This window comes from Drosophila busckii, chromosome 3L, assembly GCF_011750605.1.
Source record: "Drosophila busckii strain San Diego stock center, stock number 13000-0081.31 chromosome 3L, ASM1175060v1, whole genome shotgun sequence".
In the NCBI taxonomy this organism is placed as follows: domain Eukaryota; kingdom Metazoa; phylum Arthropoda; class Insecta; order Diptera; family Drosophilidae; genus Drosophila; species Drosophila busckii.
The window spans coordinates 8,966,351-8,983,403 of NC_046606.1; the positions used below are offsets into that span (position 1 = coordinate 8,966,351).

Below are 17,053 nucleotides of genomic sequence, written 5' to 3' on the forward strand. Positions count from 1 at the left end.
TTCATAAAAATTTAATTTTCGTAATACAGCAAAAAAATATGATGCTGTCTTATGCTTTAATATGCATAAGCTTAAAGCTCCAAGTGACTCTTTCGACTTTCGGCTTTGGCATAAGGCATACCTCATGCATAGCTGAGAGCCTCGCTTGTCTGATGAATAAAGTGCCTGGCAGTCACACGCTGCGTATACGCAATAAAACGCCACCAAGTGACAAGCCATGTGCTTTCTTTTTTGTTTCTTTAAATAAAACTTTACGCAGTCGTCATAAGCCATTCATCATACAGCAAGCAAGCAGTCGGGCTGTCTGACTTTGTCGAGCGAAGTGAACTTAAATTTGTCAATATTTTGATTTACGAGCTGCTTTTAAATGGCAATGATTCTAAGAACATGGACAAACCACATCAAATACTTTAAATACATTGTATAAAGCGGCTTGGCTGGGCTTTGTCGGACAGTATTACATGCCTGAAATATTTAGCAAATGTACGTGCACGCATCATTGGCATTGTAATTGAATTTTCACTCAAGTCGGTAACGCTGGCAAATGTTGTCACTTGCCTGGTCGCTCTCAAACGCTAATGGAAAACTCATTATACACAATGACGTTGAGCAGGCGTTGAGTGCTGCAATTAGAGCGAGCGCAGCAGCAGCGGTTGGACGCATGTAGTGAAGTTCTTTTCGCAATGGCTTGGCTAAGTGTGCTTATTGCCAATTACGTTCCCAGCACATATGTCGTAAGTGAGCGTTTGTTCACAAGTAGCAGCTTTTGTAATGTAAATCAGACCATTCCATGCTACGAACACAAACCCACAGCTCGCATGTCCTTATCATAGAAACAACACGCGGGTTGTGTCACTGCGCAATTTGTATGGTAATTCATTGGCTGCCACAAAACTAGTTTACAACTCAACAAAAACAGTGAGCATTTATATTAGTTGCATGTTTACATTGCGAGTTGCTTTATAGACTCTGTGCAAACAGCATATAGCAGTTTAATAGTTTGCGCGCTAGACAAACAAGAGGTAGGTGGAAGTTTAATAGTATGGCTTGCTGGGATTGCACTGTGACTATCGCTTGATGATAAGTATTATAAGTCTGTAAAAAGAAAAGTTAAGTAGACGATATTAACTTGAATTTGCTATAAAAAATACAACAGGATTCAAATAACTTCTGAAGAGTTAAGCCCATAGTTTTCAATTTAATTGTTGAATCTGAATTGAATAACAAGAATATTAATTGCATTTGCTTCGACGACAACTTGATTGTTATGTGGGTGTTCATGAGAATTTATATGGACTTGTGTTTGCATAAGCATTACCATATATCAACGAATATTACGAATATTTAAATGTTTCGTATCACACACACGCTCTTTGTGCAGAGTCTACTTGTGACGCTTGTGGCCAGCTTTACTTTTTAAATTTAAAATGTTACATTTTAAAGGCAAATGAGTTTTGCGACCACTGCGTATGCGCAATTTTATTGTACATACGCGCAACAGTACGCATCGTCACTTTAAGGTTTAAAGTGCGCTTTAAGCTATAAAATAGAAATTGTTACAAGCAATGTGCATGCGCAATTTTATTTGCAACTGTTAGTTGTGCTTTGAGCTATTAAACTTTAATTTAATTGCTAAGCAATGTATGCTGCAGCTCATGCAATTCAGCTTTGCGCCCTAAGCCATGCGGAATAGGTGACATATTGCTGTTAGCTATGACATTTAGCTTTCTGTCTGTCAGTTCTTTTTGACTTTTAGCTTGCAGAGCAGCTAATAATAGCGAGAGCGAGTGCAAGCTGAACAAAAGTGTTGCCTGCTTTTGGGCAAATATCTGTCTGTGCAGCAAATTGTAATTAAGCGTAGGGTAATCTAGAGCAGCCGTGATTAACTGCCATGAAATGAAATTCGCTTTGTTTGAGTTACGCTGCGAGTTGCTGCAGGCTAACCAACTTGAATACTTGTAAAAGGCAAGCGCTTGTAGAGCTACGTTTAAGCAGCGCAGCCCTAGAGCTGTTTGTCATGAGTTTTGAAGTTAAATTCATTTGAATGCTGGGCAATTTAAAGGCGCCTCATAATTTGTTTGCTTTACCGCATAGGCAATGTAAACATGAGAGCAGCTGCATAAATAAAGCAACGCCAATGCAAGCTGATGAGTTTAAAATGCCTGCAAAGCCACACCAAAAGTTTATTTACATGCATGCATTGTTGTACTTACTGCTCGTCGAAGATAACAACCTGTTGTTGTACATTGTTGCATGCAACATGCTGCCAATCAAAGCATAATGGCATTTCTGTTGTTACCAAACGCTTTGAGCCACCTACTCTTGCATAAGCAAGCAGCTCGGCAAACAGCCAGGCCTTGGGCTCTAGAGCTAGAGCTGCATTTCATTTTCAGTTTCTATTCCTAGCATGTTTTATTTGCACACGTGCATGTAAAAATATTGAGTACAACAGCGTTTGGCAATCAATGCAGCGAGTTTGGGTCTAAGGTTATAATTGGTACAATGGCATTCATCGCGGCATCATCTGTTGGCTGCTCCGACATGTAAATGCCAATGCCATTGCCATTGCCATTGCCGTTGCCGTTGATTGGCATCAGCTGCAGCGCTGAGCTATGGGAATCTGCAAAGCGTTGAGTACGTTGGAAATATGCTACATAGTTGCAAGTGAGATGAACTTACCTGGAACTATGTTGACTTGTTGCTGCTGCTGTTGTTGCTCCTCTTCCTCGGTAATTGTGGAGAAATTTGTGGGTCGCTGGGACGTGTTCAGTGGACTGTTGGGGAGCAGACGGCGCGAGTGCGGCTTGCCCGCTATCAGCTTCTGCTGTTGCTGCTGCTGCTGACGCTTGCGTTTGCCTTTGCTCAGCTGTGTGGGCGCCTTGTATACCACTGTAGGCTAGGTCGGATGAATTTGATTCGTAAACTGTGTTTGCCTTAAGCATCTAAATCAATACACTCAAGCACTCACCGGCTGTGCGGCTTGTTGCCGCTGCTCAGTCCTCTGCACGCAATACGATTGATACTGAGAGATAACGCAGAGCAGTGAGTAGACCTAAAAGCCAAAACATTGTTTATCCATTTCATAATGTAAATATAACAATCAACAGCAACGCAAAAGTTGAATTATTAAAATGAAATACAGAATAAAAGGAGAGTTAATTTAAACCAAAAATAAAAGCTTTTCATAGTTATTACCTTATAACAATTTACACTAGGCAACAAACAATATACTTAGGATTATTTGCTTATCTTCATGTTGCATCTAGTCACAAGGCTTTGATGCTTCAGATATAAATCTAAGTGTTGCAGCAGCTCAAAATTCTTTACAATAATTTAAAAAAATTCTTAGAAAAACGTTGGCAAGCAAAATTTAAAAAATTGTATTTATGTTCGGCAGGCTCCTACCTAGGGGAATTTTACAAAAGGAATCTTTAAGTAGAAATACATTCAGAAGTGGTTGCTTGTTTGTTGCCTTATGCTTTCAATTCAATGCAAACAAATATTAAACATTAAAGCTGTATAAAATAAAATATAGAATAAGCGGGAGGCATATCAATTTATTTTATATAATTTATGTGAATAAGAAAGTATGGTATATACTATATTTATTTGAAGTTAAAAGGATTAAGATTGTAATTCGATTGGCTGGCACTTACGTTTAGGCACAGTATGAAAAAGTCTATGGTGAATATGAAGCCGACAATTGGATCAAAGCTAACGCGACGCGATAATGTCAGGTGCACCAAGTGAGCGCACTCAATGAGCAAATCACAACACATTAAGCATATCCAAGGCAACAGCAATTGACGCTTGTTCTGCAAAACCAACAAGCAAACAAATAACTCCAATCTCAACGCTGCTTGCTACACAAGCGAACTCACATGGTGCAGACCCGCCAGCAGCAGTAGGGAGGCGAGCACCAGCAGCAACGAGCAAAACAAAAACAATACGTTGAATATCACAGTCACTGCAAATAGTTCACGTAAATCAAATGTCAACTGAAGCCAGGTGAGCGGGCGGACGGACGGACTGAGTGACTTACCCACTGTTACATCGCCCTTCTCCAGCAAGCTCTCGCCAACGGGTTGCGCACGCTGACCAAACAGAAATTCCTTCTCCTCCTTAAGGTAAAACATAAACATCAACGTGGACAAGCCAAAGTAGATCTACAACAAATATAAGCATAGTTGACTTTAAGCGGAAATGAAGACATTTGTCGCTGTCAAAGACCCTTTTCAAAAAGGATGCCAACGTACTTTGTACCTTAATTGCTGCAGCATGAACAGCAACTAAGTCAAATTAAAGCTACACTTCCCCATTTCTTAGTTGGCTAATGCAAATATTCCAATTAAGCCAGACCTAGTTGACTGCTCATAAATCTACATGAAATACTGACTGTCAAAAGTATAGAATATTTAAACAATAGATATTTAGATGACCAGGCACTAAATGAATAATAATTGTCATAGTAATAATATTTGACTGATTTAAGCTGAAGGATAAAGCGCATTACAGAAATCATATAAGAGCTTAACTTTATGTGCTTATAATATATAAATAAACCTTTACTGCGTGAATTGCAAATCTATTAGCCGCAAAAAACGTTTTTTAAGCGAATTATTTTCTACTTTGCACACAATATTTTTCATTTTAATTTCATTTAACAGATTAGTCTACTTGTGAAAAATGCTTAATTAGCTTGTGGCTTCACTCTGTTGGTTTATGTTACGCATTTAAATAAAAAATAGTGCAAGTTAACTAACCAAAGCCAAGAGCTTGTCTTGTGCATACCCAATTCCACGTAAAAAGTGACACATGTATCTCGCAAAAAAATGCGAAAACAATTAACGTTTGCAAAAAAGTCACATTGAGAATTTCACAGAAAAACATAAAATTTCCACACTTCATGTTCTCATGGCAATATTTAAAGATATATTTTCGCTTGTTGTATTTTATTTAAAATGTAAGTTATGCAAACTAAGTGTGTAAATTGAAATAGATATCAATCAAAGGGCTTACAACTTTTAATGGAAATTTAATACGACTAGCGTAATTAGCAAACTATCTCTCTTGAGATAGTTAAAAACTTGACAACTATATATTGGAAATTCAAATTTGCATGTTGAACTGTTCTAAAGCTGGAAAGCTTTGAATCCAGGTATTTCTCATTAGAGCGCCCTCTCAGCAAAGTTTGCTTTAAACCAATAATCTCTTGACTTCAGTGTGTGTATCATCATCTCAGCAGCAGTTAAACTAAGCCACAGACTCTGTGTCTGTGTCTGTGTCTGCGTGTTGCCAAAATAAATTTGCATTTGCATTAATGATTCTTTGCTTTAATCAAAACGCCGACAGCAATCAGTGCTGGTATCAAAGTTGTCAGCATGTTTACCCACCAGTGTGTAAATGCCACAAGCGAAGCTGCCCTTTCGCACGTTCTTCCAGAAGCAGCACGAGTCGAGTATGGCCATTTTCAAAGGCTGCTGCTTTTTATGGATTCAAGGGAAACACACATAATAAGGCAAGCAAACAAACATTAGTTATGAGCTACTGCGCGTATGAATAATTTCAACGGCAGCCGCCACTTTCACTTGAATTGCGACACTTGGCTTGGGGCTGTTTATCCGGCTGCCAATTATTTATTTATTTTTTGGTTTATTTACACTTGCAGATCTGTACTAGGATATGGCATGGGTCTGCCATGGGTTTAGTTAGCTCGGACGACTGACACTTAATTTCATATACGAAGCACGCAGATTTATGACACTGATTTATGTGGCATGCCCGGGCTTGCATATTTATGCGGTGTGGCAAGTGTGGCACGCGCTCGCTCTCCGCCTAACAGCAGCTGCCCAACCGTTGCTGTTGAAAGACGCGCCAGAACTAAAACACGGCTTTGCTTTTCGAACTCAACACACAGCGCGGCAAAGGTTTTGGTTTTATGAATGAAACTGACTTCGAATGAAACTGACGCATGCGCATGCCGCACAGCTAGTGGCAGCAACAGGCTGTTCGGTGGCAATGCACGATTTGCATATGAGGTGCAGGTGCTGTCTGCAGGTGGTCGGTGGCGTATACGCAATGTGCTAGGAGCAGCATTTAATTAGCTGCCGCATCAGCGAAATTAATGTGCGCGACAATGACAAGTCAAGAAGACTAAGACGACTAATGGTCTCAGCCAGTGCGTTGGCCTGGAAAAGCTGTTGAATCACATTCTCAATCCTAGCAGGCGCCGACAGCCGACGATAACGATAAATCATTAATGTAGCTGACTAACTATGGACGAAGGCAGTGATAAGTGAGTATTGAACTCACGCTGAACCAAGCAGGCTACTCCAGCTCGCTTCTCTCTTCTCCCACAGTAATGCGGCGCGTCAACAGCAGCGAGATGCTGACTCACAAACGGAAGAGCGCCGGATCAACTATTTAACGGCGGACCAGCTCCAGCAGACGAGCAAGCCTGTGGACTATGAGCCGCGTTCGTACAGCACACAGGACTCGCAGAACTTTTTCGACTTTGACGATCTGCTGCCCATGATTGGCGAGTTTGGTCTGTTCCAGAAGCTGCTGTTTGTCTGCATGATTCCCTTTTTTTATATTGCCGCCTTTGTGTACTTGCATCAGATATTCCTAACGCTGCCGCCACGTTATTATTACTGCTTTGTGCCCGAGCTGTCGCTGATAAGGGACGAGGCGGAGCGCAAGGAGCTGTCCATACCCCAGGAGTCGGATGGCAGCTACAGTCGCTGCCGCATGTATGACACCAACTATACGGCTGTGTTTGCGGCGAAGAATCGCACGGAGCTGGTGAACAGCTCGCTGTCCACCATACCCTGTCGTCATGGCTATGTCTTTGATAAGAAGGATGCCTTTCGCTCCGCTACAGCGGACTTTGGCTGGGTTTGTGCCAACGATGGCTATGCCACCTATGCGCAAATGATTTACTTTGTGGGCTCGGTCTGCGGCTGTCTGGGCTATGGCCACTTGGCTGATCACTGCGGTCGCTTGGCCGCCTTGGTGAGCAGCTCGTTTCTGGCTCTGGTGGGCGGGCTCTTTACCGTTATGTGCAAAAGCTTTTGGGCCTTTGCCGTAACGCGACTCGTCGTGGGCGCCTCCTTTGACACCTGCTTCACCATGATCTATATACTAGGTGGGTAGTTGGACAATTAACTTGGCGATAAGTAACTTTCTGTGCTTGCAGTGCTGGAGTACGTGGGTCCCAGGTATCGCACATTTGTGGGCAACATGTCGCTGGCGCTCTTCTATTCGCCCTTTACCATGGTCATGCCGTGGATGGCTCTGGGCCTGGGTAACTGGCGGCGCTTTGTGCTTTTTGGCTCACTGCCCATCTGCTTCGCCTTGTTTTCCTACTGCCTGCTGCCCGAATCAGCGCGCTGGCTCGTCTCCGTGGGCAAAATCGATGATGCGCTCATTATATTGCAACGCATCTCGCGCTGGAATCGCAAGCCACTGCCGGATAAGGTGTGGGATACGTTTCGCGAGAGCTGCCTGCAGTTCTACAAGGAGGAGTTTGAGGGACGCGCCTTTACCATTTGCTCGCTGCTGCGGCGTCGCCGCATGGCGCGCTATATGGTCTTGATGATTGGCATTTGGATGAGCATCTCACTGGTGTACGATGGACATGTGCGCGCAGCCAGCGTGCTGGATAAGGACAATGTGTTCATCATCTTTACTATTGCCTGCGCCACTGAGCTGCCTGGCAATCTGTTGGTCATTGCCATCCTAGATCGCCTGGGACGACGCTGGTGCGCCTTTGCCTTTACCACATTGAGCGGCATATTCAGCTTGGTGGCCGCCAATCTGGTGCAGCCCAAGCTGGTGCTGTCGGCTGCCTTGGCGGGACGCTTCTGCGCCAACGTCGCCTACAACATTGGACTGCAGTGGGCGGCTGAGATTTTGCCCACTGTCGTGCGTGCGCAGGGCGTGGCCTTTATACACACCATGGGGTTTGTAGCTATGCTGCTCTCGCCGCCGGTTATCTATCTGTCGCACTTGTCCGGCTCGCTTATGCTCAATATCTTGGGCGCGCTGGGCATGTTGGGCGGTCTGCTGTCGCTGTTTTTGCCGGAGACACTGTATCAGGAGCTGCCGCAGACGCTCAGCGATGGCGATCAGTTTGGCAAGCATCAGGGCATGTGGCATGCGCCTTGCTGCGGTCCTGGCTCCAAGCCACCAAGGCGATCAAGAACCGGCTGGCATCAGGGCTCCAGCTTGCGCACTTTGTCTAAAGAGGAGTACCGCTCGGAGAAGCTGCATCGCGTTGCCGTCGTCAAGCAACGGAATGTGGTGCGCTTGGCGGGTACAATTAGCGAAATGACGGTCGACAACGAAACAGTGGAGGAAAGTCATAGATATGTATAATATATAACTCTTATAAATGTAGGCGAGAGCCAAAACTAATTTTTTTATACACTGATACCGAAAAATAGTAAATGGTATATGTAGGAGCAACAACAGTGAGAGATTGTATAAGATAGTTCTCTATAAAAGTCTTTTCCTATTTAAATTTAATTAAAAATTGGCTGCGGCTAAATTTGGCAGCGCGTTTGTTCTTTCTGTTAATAGAAATTAGATAATTCTTCATAAACAATTATTAATTACTATAGTTATTTACTTATTTTATTTGTATAATTTAATATTTATATTATTTTTTGTTTAATGGCAACAATGTTCAACATACTCTCAGAGCATAACTAATGCATGAGTTTCGCTACAGTTGTAAACAAATTCGCATTGTGAACAGTTAGTTTCGTTTCTAAACCTCGAGCTACAGCATCAAGCGATGGCAACCAAGCTTCCCACTAAATTCTGGATCTATTTAATATTGGGCATAAGCGTCTTTTTGCTAATAAGATCATATTGGCGACATACTCACCCATTCTACCAAGATGAGGCGTATTTTAAAAAAACTTTGAATACTTTGCTGCGACCACGTTCTCCAGGTACCCCTGGTCACTCATATGTGCGTGAATTTCTGCTGCTTGAGCTGAAGCATCTGGGCTTTGTAACATCGCGACGGGAATTTATAGATACGATTGCATATACCAATGTCGTGGGCGTGATGAATGCGGAAGCTAAGAGATTCTTGCTGGCTAGCTGTCATTATGATTCGAAGGTGCTGCCCACAGGTGACAATTATGTGAGCGCAACAGATGGCGGCGTACCATGTGCTATGCTGTTGAATATGGCCAAGAGCTTGGAGCCATATTTGCGTAATGATTTTCTTGATCGGCCTGATATTGGCTTGGTGGTATGTTATGTGAGCTAAACGATTTCAATATAATCTTTGCAATTTTTCACAGTTGGTTTTCTTTGATGGACACGAATCTATGGATATTGAAGATGAAACCAATTCTCTAAACGGCTCGCGTCGCTTTACCGATGTGGAAACTATACCCTTGAATAGCATTGTAAGTCATAATGCTCATATCAGTGCCTAATATGATCAATTAAATGTCTTAGGAGGTAGCAATTGCTATTAATCTAATTGGTGCTCCTGACGCTATCTACATGGCACACTATGAGAATACCTATAAATTGCATGAGCGTCTTGCGGATATTGAAGAAGAGCTAAGATCAGCTGGTCAGCTGAGCAAGTGCCATAAGCTATTTCATAAGCTGAAGGATTACAACGCCGACATTGAAGACGATCATTATTCATTTTTTGCGGAGAGTAAGATCAATCGCCATATTGGTTTGCTATAATTTAATTTATGCCCATTCTAGGTGTGCCTGTCTTGCATTTGATTCCACATACTTTTCCCGCTGTTTCGCATACAGAGAAGGATAATTTGAAGAATTTGCATTGGCCTACAGTTCAAAATATGAATGCAATTTTTACCACATTTGTATACGATTATTTAAAGAAGCATGTGCATCCTATTTCCTTTGGCGAAGAGAGTGCCGAGTATGAAAGCTTGCAAATACCTTAAATTAAATTTGTTTAAATATTAAAGCGTATTTAGATAGTCGTCTATGCTTCGCTGCTGCACTTGAGCTTTATTGTTTACCTGCCGTCACGCATATTAAGCAAGCTCTAAAGCACTAACTCTCTCATTCTCTCAAAGCTCTCGCGTCTCACACAATGCGGATGCGAAGGCGAAAAGCTGTGCTCTGGCTCAGTTTACATCTGTGTGTGTATGCGTTTACAGCTGTGTGAGGCTTGGCGCCAACACACAGCGCAGCACATAACAGAGATCGAACGTAACAATAACAAAACGCATGGAAAACTATAAAATAAACCTTTGTCAGTCAGTCTCTTGTCGACCAGCTTCGCAGACATGTCTTTGTTATCGCTGCTGCTCTCGTTGAGCATTTGCCTACTTGGCTTCAGCTACGTACACGCAGTAAGTTGGAAAAAAATCCCAGCGTTGGCGCTGAGTCATATTAAACAAAAGATCGTTTTGTTTAGCAGCGGCAGCAGCTCACACAGTGGAACGACGACGAGGCACACTTTAACCAAACGCTGAACGCCATTCTAGTGCCACGCGTCGTTGGCAGCCGTGGGCATGAGCAGGTGCGCAATTACCTGGTAAAGTCGCTAAAGAGTCTGGGCTTTGCCACTGAGGTGGATGAGTTCAAGGAGAATGTACCCGTATTGGGTCAGCTGACGTTTGCCAATGTCATCGGCACCATAAACCCGCAAGCGCAGAACTTCTTAACGCTTGCCTGCCACTACGACAGCAAGTACTTTCCCAATGATCCCAACTTTGTAGGCGCTACAGACTCGGCAGTGCCCTGCGCTATACTGCTGAACACCGCCAAGACGTTGAATAGCTATCTGCTGGAACAGTTTAGCAATCGCAACGATCTGGGCTTGATGGTATGTTGGACAAGTTACACGAAAAGACTGCCAACTGATTTTCCACATATTTTTATAGCTCATCTTCTTTGATGGCGAGGAGGCTTTTAGAGATTGGACTGCAACTGATTCAGTTTATGGCTCACGTAACTTGGCCAAGAAGTTGTCCAGGCCAGCAGCTTCAGCAACCGCTCAGTTTGGACTAGCGCCACGTACAATTGATCGCATTGTAGGTGACAAACTAATTATTATAACATGCAAACTAATTATACATATAACTTTTAGGAAGTACTGGTGCTACTGGATTTAATTGGTGCGCGCAATCCTAGATTCTATAGCTTCTATCAGAATACACAAGGTCTGCATACTAACCTGGTGCAGATAGAGGAGACACTGCGTGCAGCTGGACAACTGCGTGGCAAAAACAGAATGTTTTTCAATCAGCCGGCAGGTGGCTTCGTTGATGATGATCATCGTCCATTTTTGGAGCAGAATGTGCCCATCTTGCATGTGATTGCAACGCCTTTTCCGGAGACTTGGCATACACCGCGCGATAATGCTGCTTCTCTACACTGGCCTTCCATACGCAACTTCAATCGCATCTTCCGCAGCTTTGTACATGAGTACTTAAAGAGACACAACGCCCCCATTAATTTGCGTAATTAGTTTTCTTAGTGTCCTTATTATTATTGTTTCTCTTTTAATAAAAATGTACTAGTTTAAAGGAGAAATTGCGTCCTAGCGGCGCTTGCGACCAGCTTGACCCTTCTTGCCCGGTGCGCGTTGACCTTGATGAGCCTTGGGCTTCTTGCCCACTGCCTTGCGACTGCCCTTGCCCTTTTTGCCACCCTTCTTGGCGGGTCTGTTGCCAGCCTCAGCTTCACGTCTGTTAGATTAAATCAGATTAGCATTGTGATAACCTTAAATAATCTATTTAACGCTACTTACTCCATTCGTTCATCTTGTTTTTGCAATGATATCGCCTTATCTACATCTATCTTCGGCTTTTTGTTCAGGACACTCTTGATGAGATCCAAGTTGGCCTCACGCTCAGGTCTATCTGTGATATGCGATGCTTTTCGCTTGGCACCAGGTATCAGCTCTTTCACGCCTAGACCGCGTGCCTCCTTCTCCTTGGGCAGTTTGCTTTGGAATTTGCCCACCGATGCAGTCGAAGACTTGGCAACTGTCATGGCCGTATGTAGTTGATTCGATGAGGCGGCCTCTGGTCCTAGGTAACCGCTGCGTGGCATGTCCATCTTCTTTGCTCGCACAATATTTTTCATGCGCTGAATCTCGTTCTTGGCCACCTTCTCGTTGCGCAAATCAATCTTCTTTTGGAACATATCTGTATTAGGATCTGCATTTTGGGGCACTTCCAACACCCAGTCCTTGTCCTTCGCAGCCTCAGCATGCTTAAATCCATATGTGGGCACCCATTTCTGTATATAACATAACATAATTAGTTTTATTTCTATTGCCTATTCATATTTACTTACATCCAAAACATCGTCGTAGGTTTTCTTTTCCTTCTTCTTCTTTGTGATACCCTTTTCCTTGGCAAACTTCTCCCATTTTGTCAGTGGACGCGGACCAGGTACCTTTCGCAAACGGGGCAGGACTGTTGTTGGCTCCGGCAGCTTGGCTACAATGCTTTCATCTACACGCTCTGTAGGCAGCTCCCATATAGCATTGACCAGCAGCTGTGCATTGTCGCGTGTTAAGGCAGCTAGGTAATCTTCCTTGTTTTTACTGCAGGTGTTTAATCAATAAATATTACTGTCTATAGCAGTATTCAGTACAAACTTACATGAGCTCCCGGTCATCCAGGTCGTTGGGATCTGTGATTAGCAGTGTTCCGACATCTAAGCGACACTCCAAATGCTTCTCTACAGTGATTGGCTTGTATTTATCCAATTCCTTTTGGTGTTTTTCTAAAACTGCTTTTACTACATCCATTTTATGTGAAAATAAACAGCAACCAAAATTATTTTATATTTATACACGTGCTGTTTGCCAGAGTTGCCGTTGTCACTTGCCGCAAATAATATGTCGGTATCGGCCGACCGCCACCATAGCCAGTTGCAAATATATCGACTGGCAGTCGGTATCAACTTTAAAATTATTCAATATTTATTTTTCATCTATGTTATAAATTGATTGCTTAGCGTCGTGAGCCGCAGGTAAACATTTTATGCCCATTCCACATAGACTCTGCATCTTGAAGCGTTTGCGGCAATTCTATGTTTTTCGTTTCGGGCAAAAATATCGCTAAAATGACGGCTATAATGGATAAACCACTTATAATCATCATTGGGGCGATTTTAGAGTAGTGTTCAAGGTACACAACTAAAGGTGACATTAGCGATGCAACAAAGCCCATTATATGTACAAGGGCCACGCCTTGCCCTCGCACTACAGTAGGCAGAATTTCAGCGGCCCACTGTAACCTCCAATTCAAAAAGGTAATATGTAAATATTTGTAGCAGTTTTCAGTTTCAGATATATTCTCTTACCCAATATTATAAGCAATAGTAGCTCCAAAACGTCCGATGATGGCAGCAGTAGCTACCAGCCATATATTTTCTAGAAATCCTGCTGCTAAGCTTCCTATGGCACATATAATAAACACGGCAAACGTCATATTTCTTCGTCCAACAACATCCAATAAAAATAGTGGGAGTAGGCCAGCAGGTAGCTCCGTAGTACAGGCCACAGAGAATGTTATGAAGATATCTGGTCCCAGGTCTGTGATAATGCGAACATGTGCATCATATACCAACGATGTGATCATCCAAATGAGAATTAGAATAAAAGTAATACGACAACGCCGCCATGTTCTAAATAAATCAATGACTGTGTTTTGATTACGCGTCTGTTCCTTGGCGTAGATCAGATGACAGCATTTCTCAAATGGTACTAGTACATCCTCTGGTATGTTCTTGCCATTTCTCTTGGCAGCTTTTCTGATAATAGCCATCCCTTTATCTATTTTTCCTGCAGAGATCAGCCATCGCGGGGATTCAGAAATTGCGAAGTATAGTATCAAGGCACAGGCGATTGGTATAGAGGTGGCCAAGGTGAAGATTCGCCAATCATTACATAATATAGCCAACCAAGGCAATAAACAGGCTATGGGCGTAAAGAATACAGCAATGGTAAATTGCGTGATGAACGTCCGATATTTGGGACCCACGATCTCCATGACTATAAAAACAAATTAAATGAAGCTGGAAACAAAAACTTACAGTAACATTGGACTTACTCAATATGTATATAGGAGTACAACAATAGTCGTACGCCATCCCAACGACAAATCTAGCTCCTGCAAAAGTAGAAAATCCTTTACAAAACGCACTTAACACGCCACCAACCAGTCCACAAGTATTGGCTAACATTAAGGCCGGTATGCGTCCGCAATGATCTGTTGTATATCCAAAGATAATCGCGCCCACAATTGATCCCACAAAATATATAGTCACAGTATATGCACCCAAGGCGTAATCATCGCATACCCAATTATACTGCATAGCTATTGTATCGTAGGGAACTTGCTTTTTATCGTACACCCAATCATTGCAATGTTTTTTCGGCCAGTCCTTGTCTGCTATGCTGACATTATCCTCAAGCAATTGTGTATAATTGACATCATACATTCGGCACCGGTCAAAATCTTTCTTGCTGTCCCCATTCGGTATGGCCAACTTTAGTTGATCCTCTTTGGACAGGCTTGATAATTCGGGAATACGACACCAATGGTCTGGTACGAGAATTGTAAATATTTGCGATAGGTAAACAGTACACCAAATGAATTCGAATGGAATCATGCAGCAAAATAGACACTTTTGATAACGGCCAAATTCTCCCACATACACTAAAATATCATCAAAAGTTAGGCAGTTTTCGGTGTTTGGTGGAATTTCTGCGGGTGATGCAATGGCTTCTTTTTTATTTTGTATCATTTTGAATAAGAAAAACTGTGCCTACTATGATTTATTTATAATTTTGATTTATTTCAATTTATATATGTAATATATTCCTATTTATATTCAAGATACACAAGATTTCAAATTTAAATATAGCGCGTAGTATTCGATTATATGGACGGCTCCGATAACATTTCGTTCCGATGGTTGCAATAGAACGAGCTCGCTCATTAGTTCAAAAGGCGGGAACTTTACAAAGTTTGTTTTTAGTGAAGTATTATTTTAAATATAAATATTGAAGCAATGGATGAGTTAGTGCCGTTGCGTAAACGCATCACAAATTCATTTAAGCTGTGTGGCTTTCTAATTCGGTCGGAGAACAGCACCTTTCTGGCTGAGCAGCTGTTGCCTTTTGATGCAACAGAACGTGAAAAGTGGCTGACTGTGATTACAGAGAATTTACAAGGACAGAAGCTAGCGACACCGCATGTGGAGCGAGAAGCGCTTGAGAAGGCTATCAATGAGCTTAATCGCGTTGGCTTAGACGAGGGCGAGACTGTATTTTCACTAATTGATGCGTTTACAGTGCCACGATATCGCTATAATACGCGAATCAAAAAGTTTGAGCGGGATGCACAGCCCCGACGTCTCCTAACACAGCCGCGCATGAAGTCGGACTATCTGCAGCAACGCTATGCCATGTTGCTTCAGAAAACCTTAAGACACGACCTGTTTGCGCCGGCAGTTATACAGGATGGTGTGGCGGCTGAGGCACAGAGTAAAAAATTCAAGCTGCAGTATGCGGAGAATCTACTGGCGACCTCCAACATGAAGGAGGCGGTAGTGTTGGGACTGCTTACTCAGTTGAAGGAAGGAAAATTCTTTGTAGAAGATCCTACAGGCTGTGTCGAGTTGGATTTAAGCGGCGCACGCTTCCACGCTGGCTTTTTTTGCGAGGGCTGCTTTGTGTTGGCAGAGGGCAACTATTCCAACAATGTGCTTAAAGGTAAGTAGCAGTAATAGTAGCTAAGCAGCGTGCTAATTCATTTTGTTTGCAGTTGATGGCTTGGGCTTTCCACCGGCTGAACCGGCCACCAGCAGTCGCGCCTTCTTTGGCACTGGCAACACCTGGGGCGGCGAGTCTGCTAAGTTGCTCAAGTATTCGCCACGTCTGCAAGAGCTTGAGCGTACCAACACAGAAACTACAATTGTGTTCCTGTCGGATGTACGTTTGGATTTGCCTGTAGTTATGGAAAAGCTGCGTCAACTATTTGTAGGCTACGATTCCTGTCCGCCGCAGGCCATTGTGCTCATGGGACCCTTCAGCGCCAGTACGCGCAATCATCAAGAGCTGCGTCAGCACTTGGATGCGCTCGGTGCCCTAGCTGTGGGTTGTGAGCAACTAAAAAAGCAAACTGACTTGATTCTCGTGCCTTCCTCTGAAGATCCAACGGCGCCCAACATTATGCCACGTGCTCCGCTACCCGAATGCCTTGCTGCTGGTCTGCTCAAGGCGTGGCCGCGCACACAGTTGGCCACGAACCCCTGCCGCCTGCAATATTGCACCCAGCAGATTGTAGTCTGTCGCCTGGACCTCATGGCCAAGTTCTGTCGCAACACTTTGCACTTTCCGCAAGATACTTCGCATATAGAGCAACACTTTGCTCGTACGCTAGTCTGCCAGGGTCATCTAGTGCCTATACACCCAATTGCCATGCCTGTGCATTGGGATTACGATCCAGCATTGTGGCTGTACCCGCTGCCTGATCTAATTGTGATGGGCGACAGCTGTCAAAGCTTCACAAGTACGCAGCATGGCTGTACGGTATTGAATACCGGCTCCTTTGTCAAGTCCAAGTTTGCCTTTAAGGTTTATATACCCGCCACGCGTACCATTGAAGATTCAGAAATACCAGGCGAAATGGAACAGGCTGATTAAACTACTGGGATAAGCGTATGTAAATAAAAGTTTTTATAAATGTTAGCTAAGTAACAATTATTTTATAGGAAGCACATATTTAAATTGTATTTCTTCATGCGCTTTGTGTTGTGTTAGCGTGTGAAATATCAAATAATTCATTATAGATTACAATTAAAACACAAAAATATAAAATTGTAAAACCAGTTTTCAAATTTCGTATAAATCTGCCAATCTTGATCTTTCATTAGTCGGTCTCTCTTAAACAGGAACTAACAATTCAACAACAAATTCAAGTAGGCAATATATTGAGCTATTAAGTTTTTAAATATGTAGAATAATTATATTTGAAAAGACAGCACGCTCATTTACTGCATTTGTAAAATAAGT

At 42.9% G+C, this 17,053-nt stretch overlaps 7 protein-coding genes across 9 annotated transcripts; 4 read left to right on the forward strand and 3 right to left on the reverse strand.

Annotated features, from left to right (window-relative positions):
- Positions 1–2,401: 2,401 nt before the first annotated feature.
- LOC108599601 lies at positions 2,402–5,815 on the reverse strand. The gene is made up of 7 exons (XM_017986554.1): positions 5,394–5,815; positions 4,043–4,166; positions 3,882–3,967; positions 3,657–3,815; positions 2,969–3,052; positions 2,680–2,896; positions 2,402–2,620 (listed from the first exon to the last, which is right to left on the reverse strand). Exons 1-7 carry the CDS (start codon positions 5,466–5,468, stop codon positions 2,463–2,465), a joined length of 903 nt encoding a protein of 300 aa, XP_017842043.1. The 5' UTR covers positions 5,469–5,815; the 3' UTR covers positions 2,402–2,462.
- Positions 5,816–6,211: 396 nt separating this feature from the next.
- Positions 6,212–8,551, forward strand: LOC108599597 (organic cation transporter protein). The gene is made up of 3 exons (XM_017986548.1): positions 6,212–6,295; positions 6,360–7,147; positions 7,199–8,551. Exons 1-3 carry the CDS (start codon positions 6,276–6,278, stop codon positions 8,377–8,379), a joined length of 1,989 nt encoding a protein of 662 aa, XP_017842037.1. The 5' UTR covers positions 6,212–6,275; the 3' UTR covers positions 8,380–8,551.
- Positions 8,552–8,784: 233 nt separating this feature from the next.
- Positions 8,785–9,950, forward strand: LOC108598128 (glutaminyl-peptide cyclotransferase). Its single transcript, XM_017984745.1, has 4 exons — positions 8,785–9,268; positions 9,321–9,428; positions 9,481–9,691; positions 9,745–9,950. Exons 1-4 carry the CDS (start codon positions 8,801–8,803, stop codon positions 9,948–9,950), a joined length of 993 nt encoding a protein of 330 aa, XP_017840234.1. The 5' UTR covers positions 8,785–8,800.
- A 231-nt stretch (positions 9,951–10,181) lies between these two features.
- LOC108600969 (glutaminyl-peptide cyclotransferase) lies at positions 10,182–11,546 on the forward strand. 2 transcript variants are annotated; one of them, XM_017988827.2, is made up of 4 exons: positions 10,182–10,364; positions 10,433–10,840; positions 10,899–11,048; positions 11,105–11,546. In XM_017988827.2, exons 1-4 carry the CDS (start codon positions 10,299–10,301, stop codon positions 11,483–11,485), a joined length of 1,005 nt encoding a protein of 334 aa, XP_017844316.1. In that variant the 5' UTR covers positions 10,182–10,298; the 3' UTR covers positions 11,486–11,546. The 2 variants fall into 2 exon arrangements, with proteins under 2 accessions (XP_017844316.1, XP_017844315.1); XM_017988826.2 differs by having other exon boundaries at positions 10,187–10,364; positions 10,430–10,840.
- On the reverse strand, positions 11,482–12,852 carry LOC108600968 (ribosome biogenesis regulatory protein homolog). The gene is made up of 4 exons (XM_017988825.2): positions 12,630–12,852; positions 12,319–12,571; positions 11,768–12,261; positions 11,482–11,705 (listed from the first exon to the last, which is right to left on the reverse strand). The coding sequence occupies exons 1-4, from the start codon at positions 12,776–12,778 to the stop codon at positions 11,558–11,560; spliced, it is 1,044 nt and encodes a 347-aa protein (XP_017844314.1). The 5' UTR covers positions 12,779–12,852; the 3' UTR covers positions 11,482–11,557.
- Positions 12,853–12,975: 123 nt separating this feature from the next.
- On the reverse strand, positions 12,976–14,790 carry LOC108600967 (solute carrier family 22 member 5). Of its 2 annotated transcripts, none has more exons than XM_017988823.2 (3): positions 14,085–14,790; positions 13,336–14,026; positions 12,976–13,269 (listed from the first exon to the last, which is right to left on the reverse strand). In XM_017988823.2, exons 1-3 carry the CDS (start codon positions 14,779–14,781, stop codon positions 12,984–12,986), a joined length of 1,674 nt encoding a protein of 557 aa, XP_017844312.1. In that variant the 5' UTR covers positions 14,782–14,790; the 3' UTR covers positions 12,976–12,983. The 2 variants fall into 2 exon arrangements, with proteins under 2 accessions (XP_017844312.1, XP_017844313.1); XM_017988824.2 differs by having other exon boundaries at positions 13,147–13,262; positions 14,085–14,788.
- A 94-nt stretch (positions 14,791–14,884) lies between these two features.
- LOC108598954 (DNA polymerase epsilon subunit 2) lies at positions 14,885–16,844 on the forward strand. Its single transcript, XM_017985725.1, has 3 exons — positions 14,885–15,751; positions 15,804–16,699; positions 16,753–16,844. Exons 1-2 carry the CDS (start codon positions 15,049–15,051, stop codon positions 16,682–16,684), a joined length of 1,584 nt encoding a protein of 527 aa, XP_017841214.1. The 5' UTR covers positions 14,885–15,048; the 3' UTR covers positions 16,685–16,699; positions 16,753–16,844.
- Positions 16,845–17,053: the final 209 nt, after the last annotated feature.

Bases quoted from the DNA above. Each gene is read 5' to 3' on its own strand.
- LOC108600967 (XM_017988823.2), bottom strand. From the start codon at position 14,781: ATGATACAAAATAAAAAAGAAGCCATTGCATCACCCGCAGAAATTCCA. The intron at 14,027-14,084 runs GTAAGTCCAATG...TTGTTTTTATAG, and splicing joins TACTCCTATATACATATTGA to TCATGGAGATCGTGGGTCCC. The intron at 13,270-13,335 runs GTAAGAGAATAT...TTTGAATTGGAG, and splicing joins ACTATTGCTTATAATATTGG to GTTACAGTGGGCCGCTGAAA.
- LOC108600968 (XM_017988825.2), bottom strand. From the start codon at position 12,778: ATGGATGTAGTAAAAGCAGTTTTAGAAAAACACCAAAAGGAATTGGAT. The intron at 12,262-12,318 runs GTAAGTAAATAT...TGTTATATACAG, and splicing joins CCTACGACGATGTTTTGGAT to AAATGGGTGCCCACATATGG. The intron at 11,706-11,767 runs GTAAGTAGCGTT...TTAATCTAACAG, and splicing joins AAACAAGATGAACGAATGGA to ACGTGAAGCTGAGGCTGGCA.
- LOC108598128 (XM_017984745.1), top strand. From the start codon at position 8,801: ATGGCAACCAAGCTTCCCACTAAATTCTGGATCTATTTAATATTGGGC. The intron at 9,269-9,320 runs GTATGTTATGTG...AATTTTTCACAG, and splicing joins GGCCTGATATTGGCTTGGTG to TTGGTTTTCTTTGATGGACA. The intron at 9,429-9,480 runs GTAAGTCATAAT...TAAATGTCTTAG, and splicing joins CTATACCCTTGAATAGCATT to GAGGTAGCAATTGCTATTAA.
- LOC108600969 (XM_017988826.2), top strand. From the start codon at position 10,299: ATGTCTTTGTTATCGCTGCTGCTCTCGTTGAGCATTTGCCTACTTGGC. The intron at 10,365-10,429 runs GTAAGTTGGAAA...CGTTTTGTTTAG, and splicing joins GCTTCAGCTACGTACACGCA to CAGCGGCAGCAGCTCACACA. The intron at 10,841-10,898 runs GTATGTTGGACA...ATATTTTTATAG, and splicing joins GCAACGATCTGGGCTTGATG to CTCATCTTCTTTGATGGCGA.
- LOC108599597 (XM_017986548.1), top strand. From the start codon at position 6,276: ATGGACGAAGGCAGTGATAA. The intron at 6,296-6,359 runs GTGAGTATTGAA...CTTCTCCCACAG, and splicing joins ATGGACGAAGGCAGTGATAA to TAATGCGGCGCGTCAACAGC. The intron at 7,148-7,198 runs GTGGGTAGTTGG...CTGTGCTTGCAG, and splicing joins CACCATGATCTATATACTAG to TGCTGGAGTACGTGGGTCCC.
- LOC108599601 (XM_017986554.1), bottom strand. From the start codon at position 5,468: ATGGCCATACTCGACTCGTGCTGCTTCTGGAAGAACGTGCGAAAGGGC. The intron at 3,053-3,656 runs GTAAGTGCCAGC...TTTGGCTTTTAG, and splicing joins TTTTCATACTGTGCCTAAAC to GTCTACTCACTGCTCTGCGT. The intron at 2,621-2,679 runs GTAAGTTCATCT...AACGCTTTGCAG, and splicing joins ACAAGTCAACATAGTTCCAG to ATTCCCATAGCTCAGCGCTG.
- LOC108598954 (XM_017985725.1), top strand. From the start codon at position 15,049: ATGGATGAGTTAGTGCCGTTGCGTAAACGCATCACAAATTCATTTAAG. The intron at 15,752-15,803 runs GTAAGTAGCAGT...TTTTGTTTGCAG, and splicing joins TTCCAACAATGTGCTTAAAG to TTGATGGCTTGGGCTTTCCA.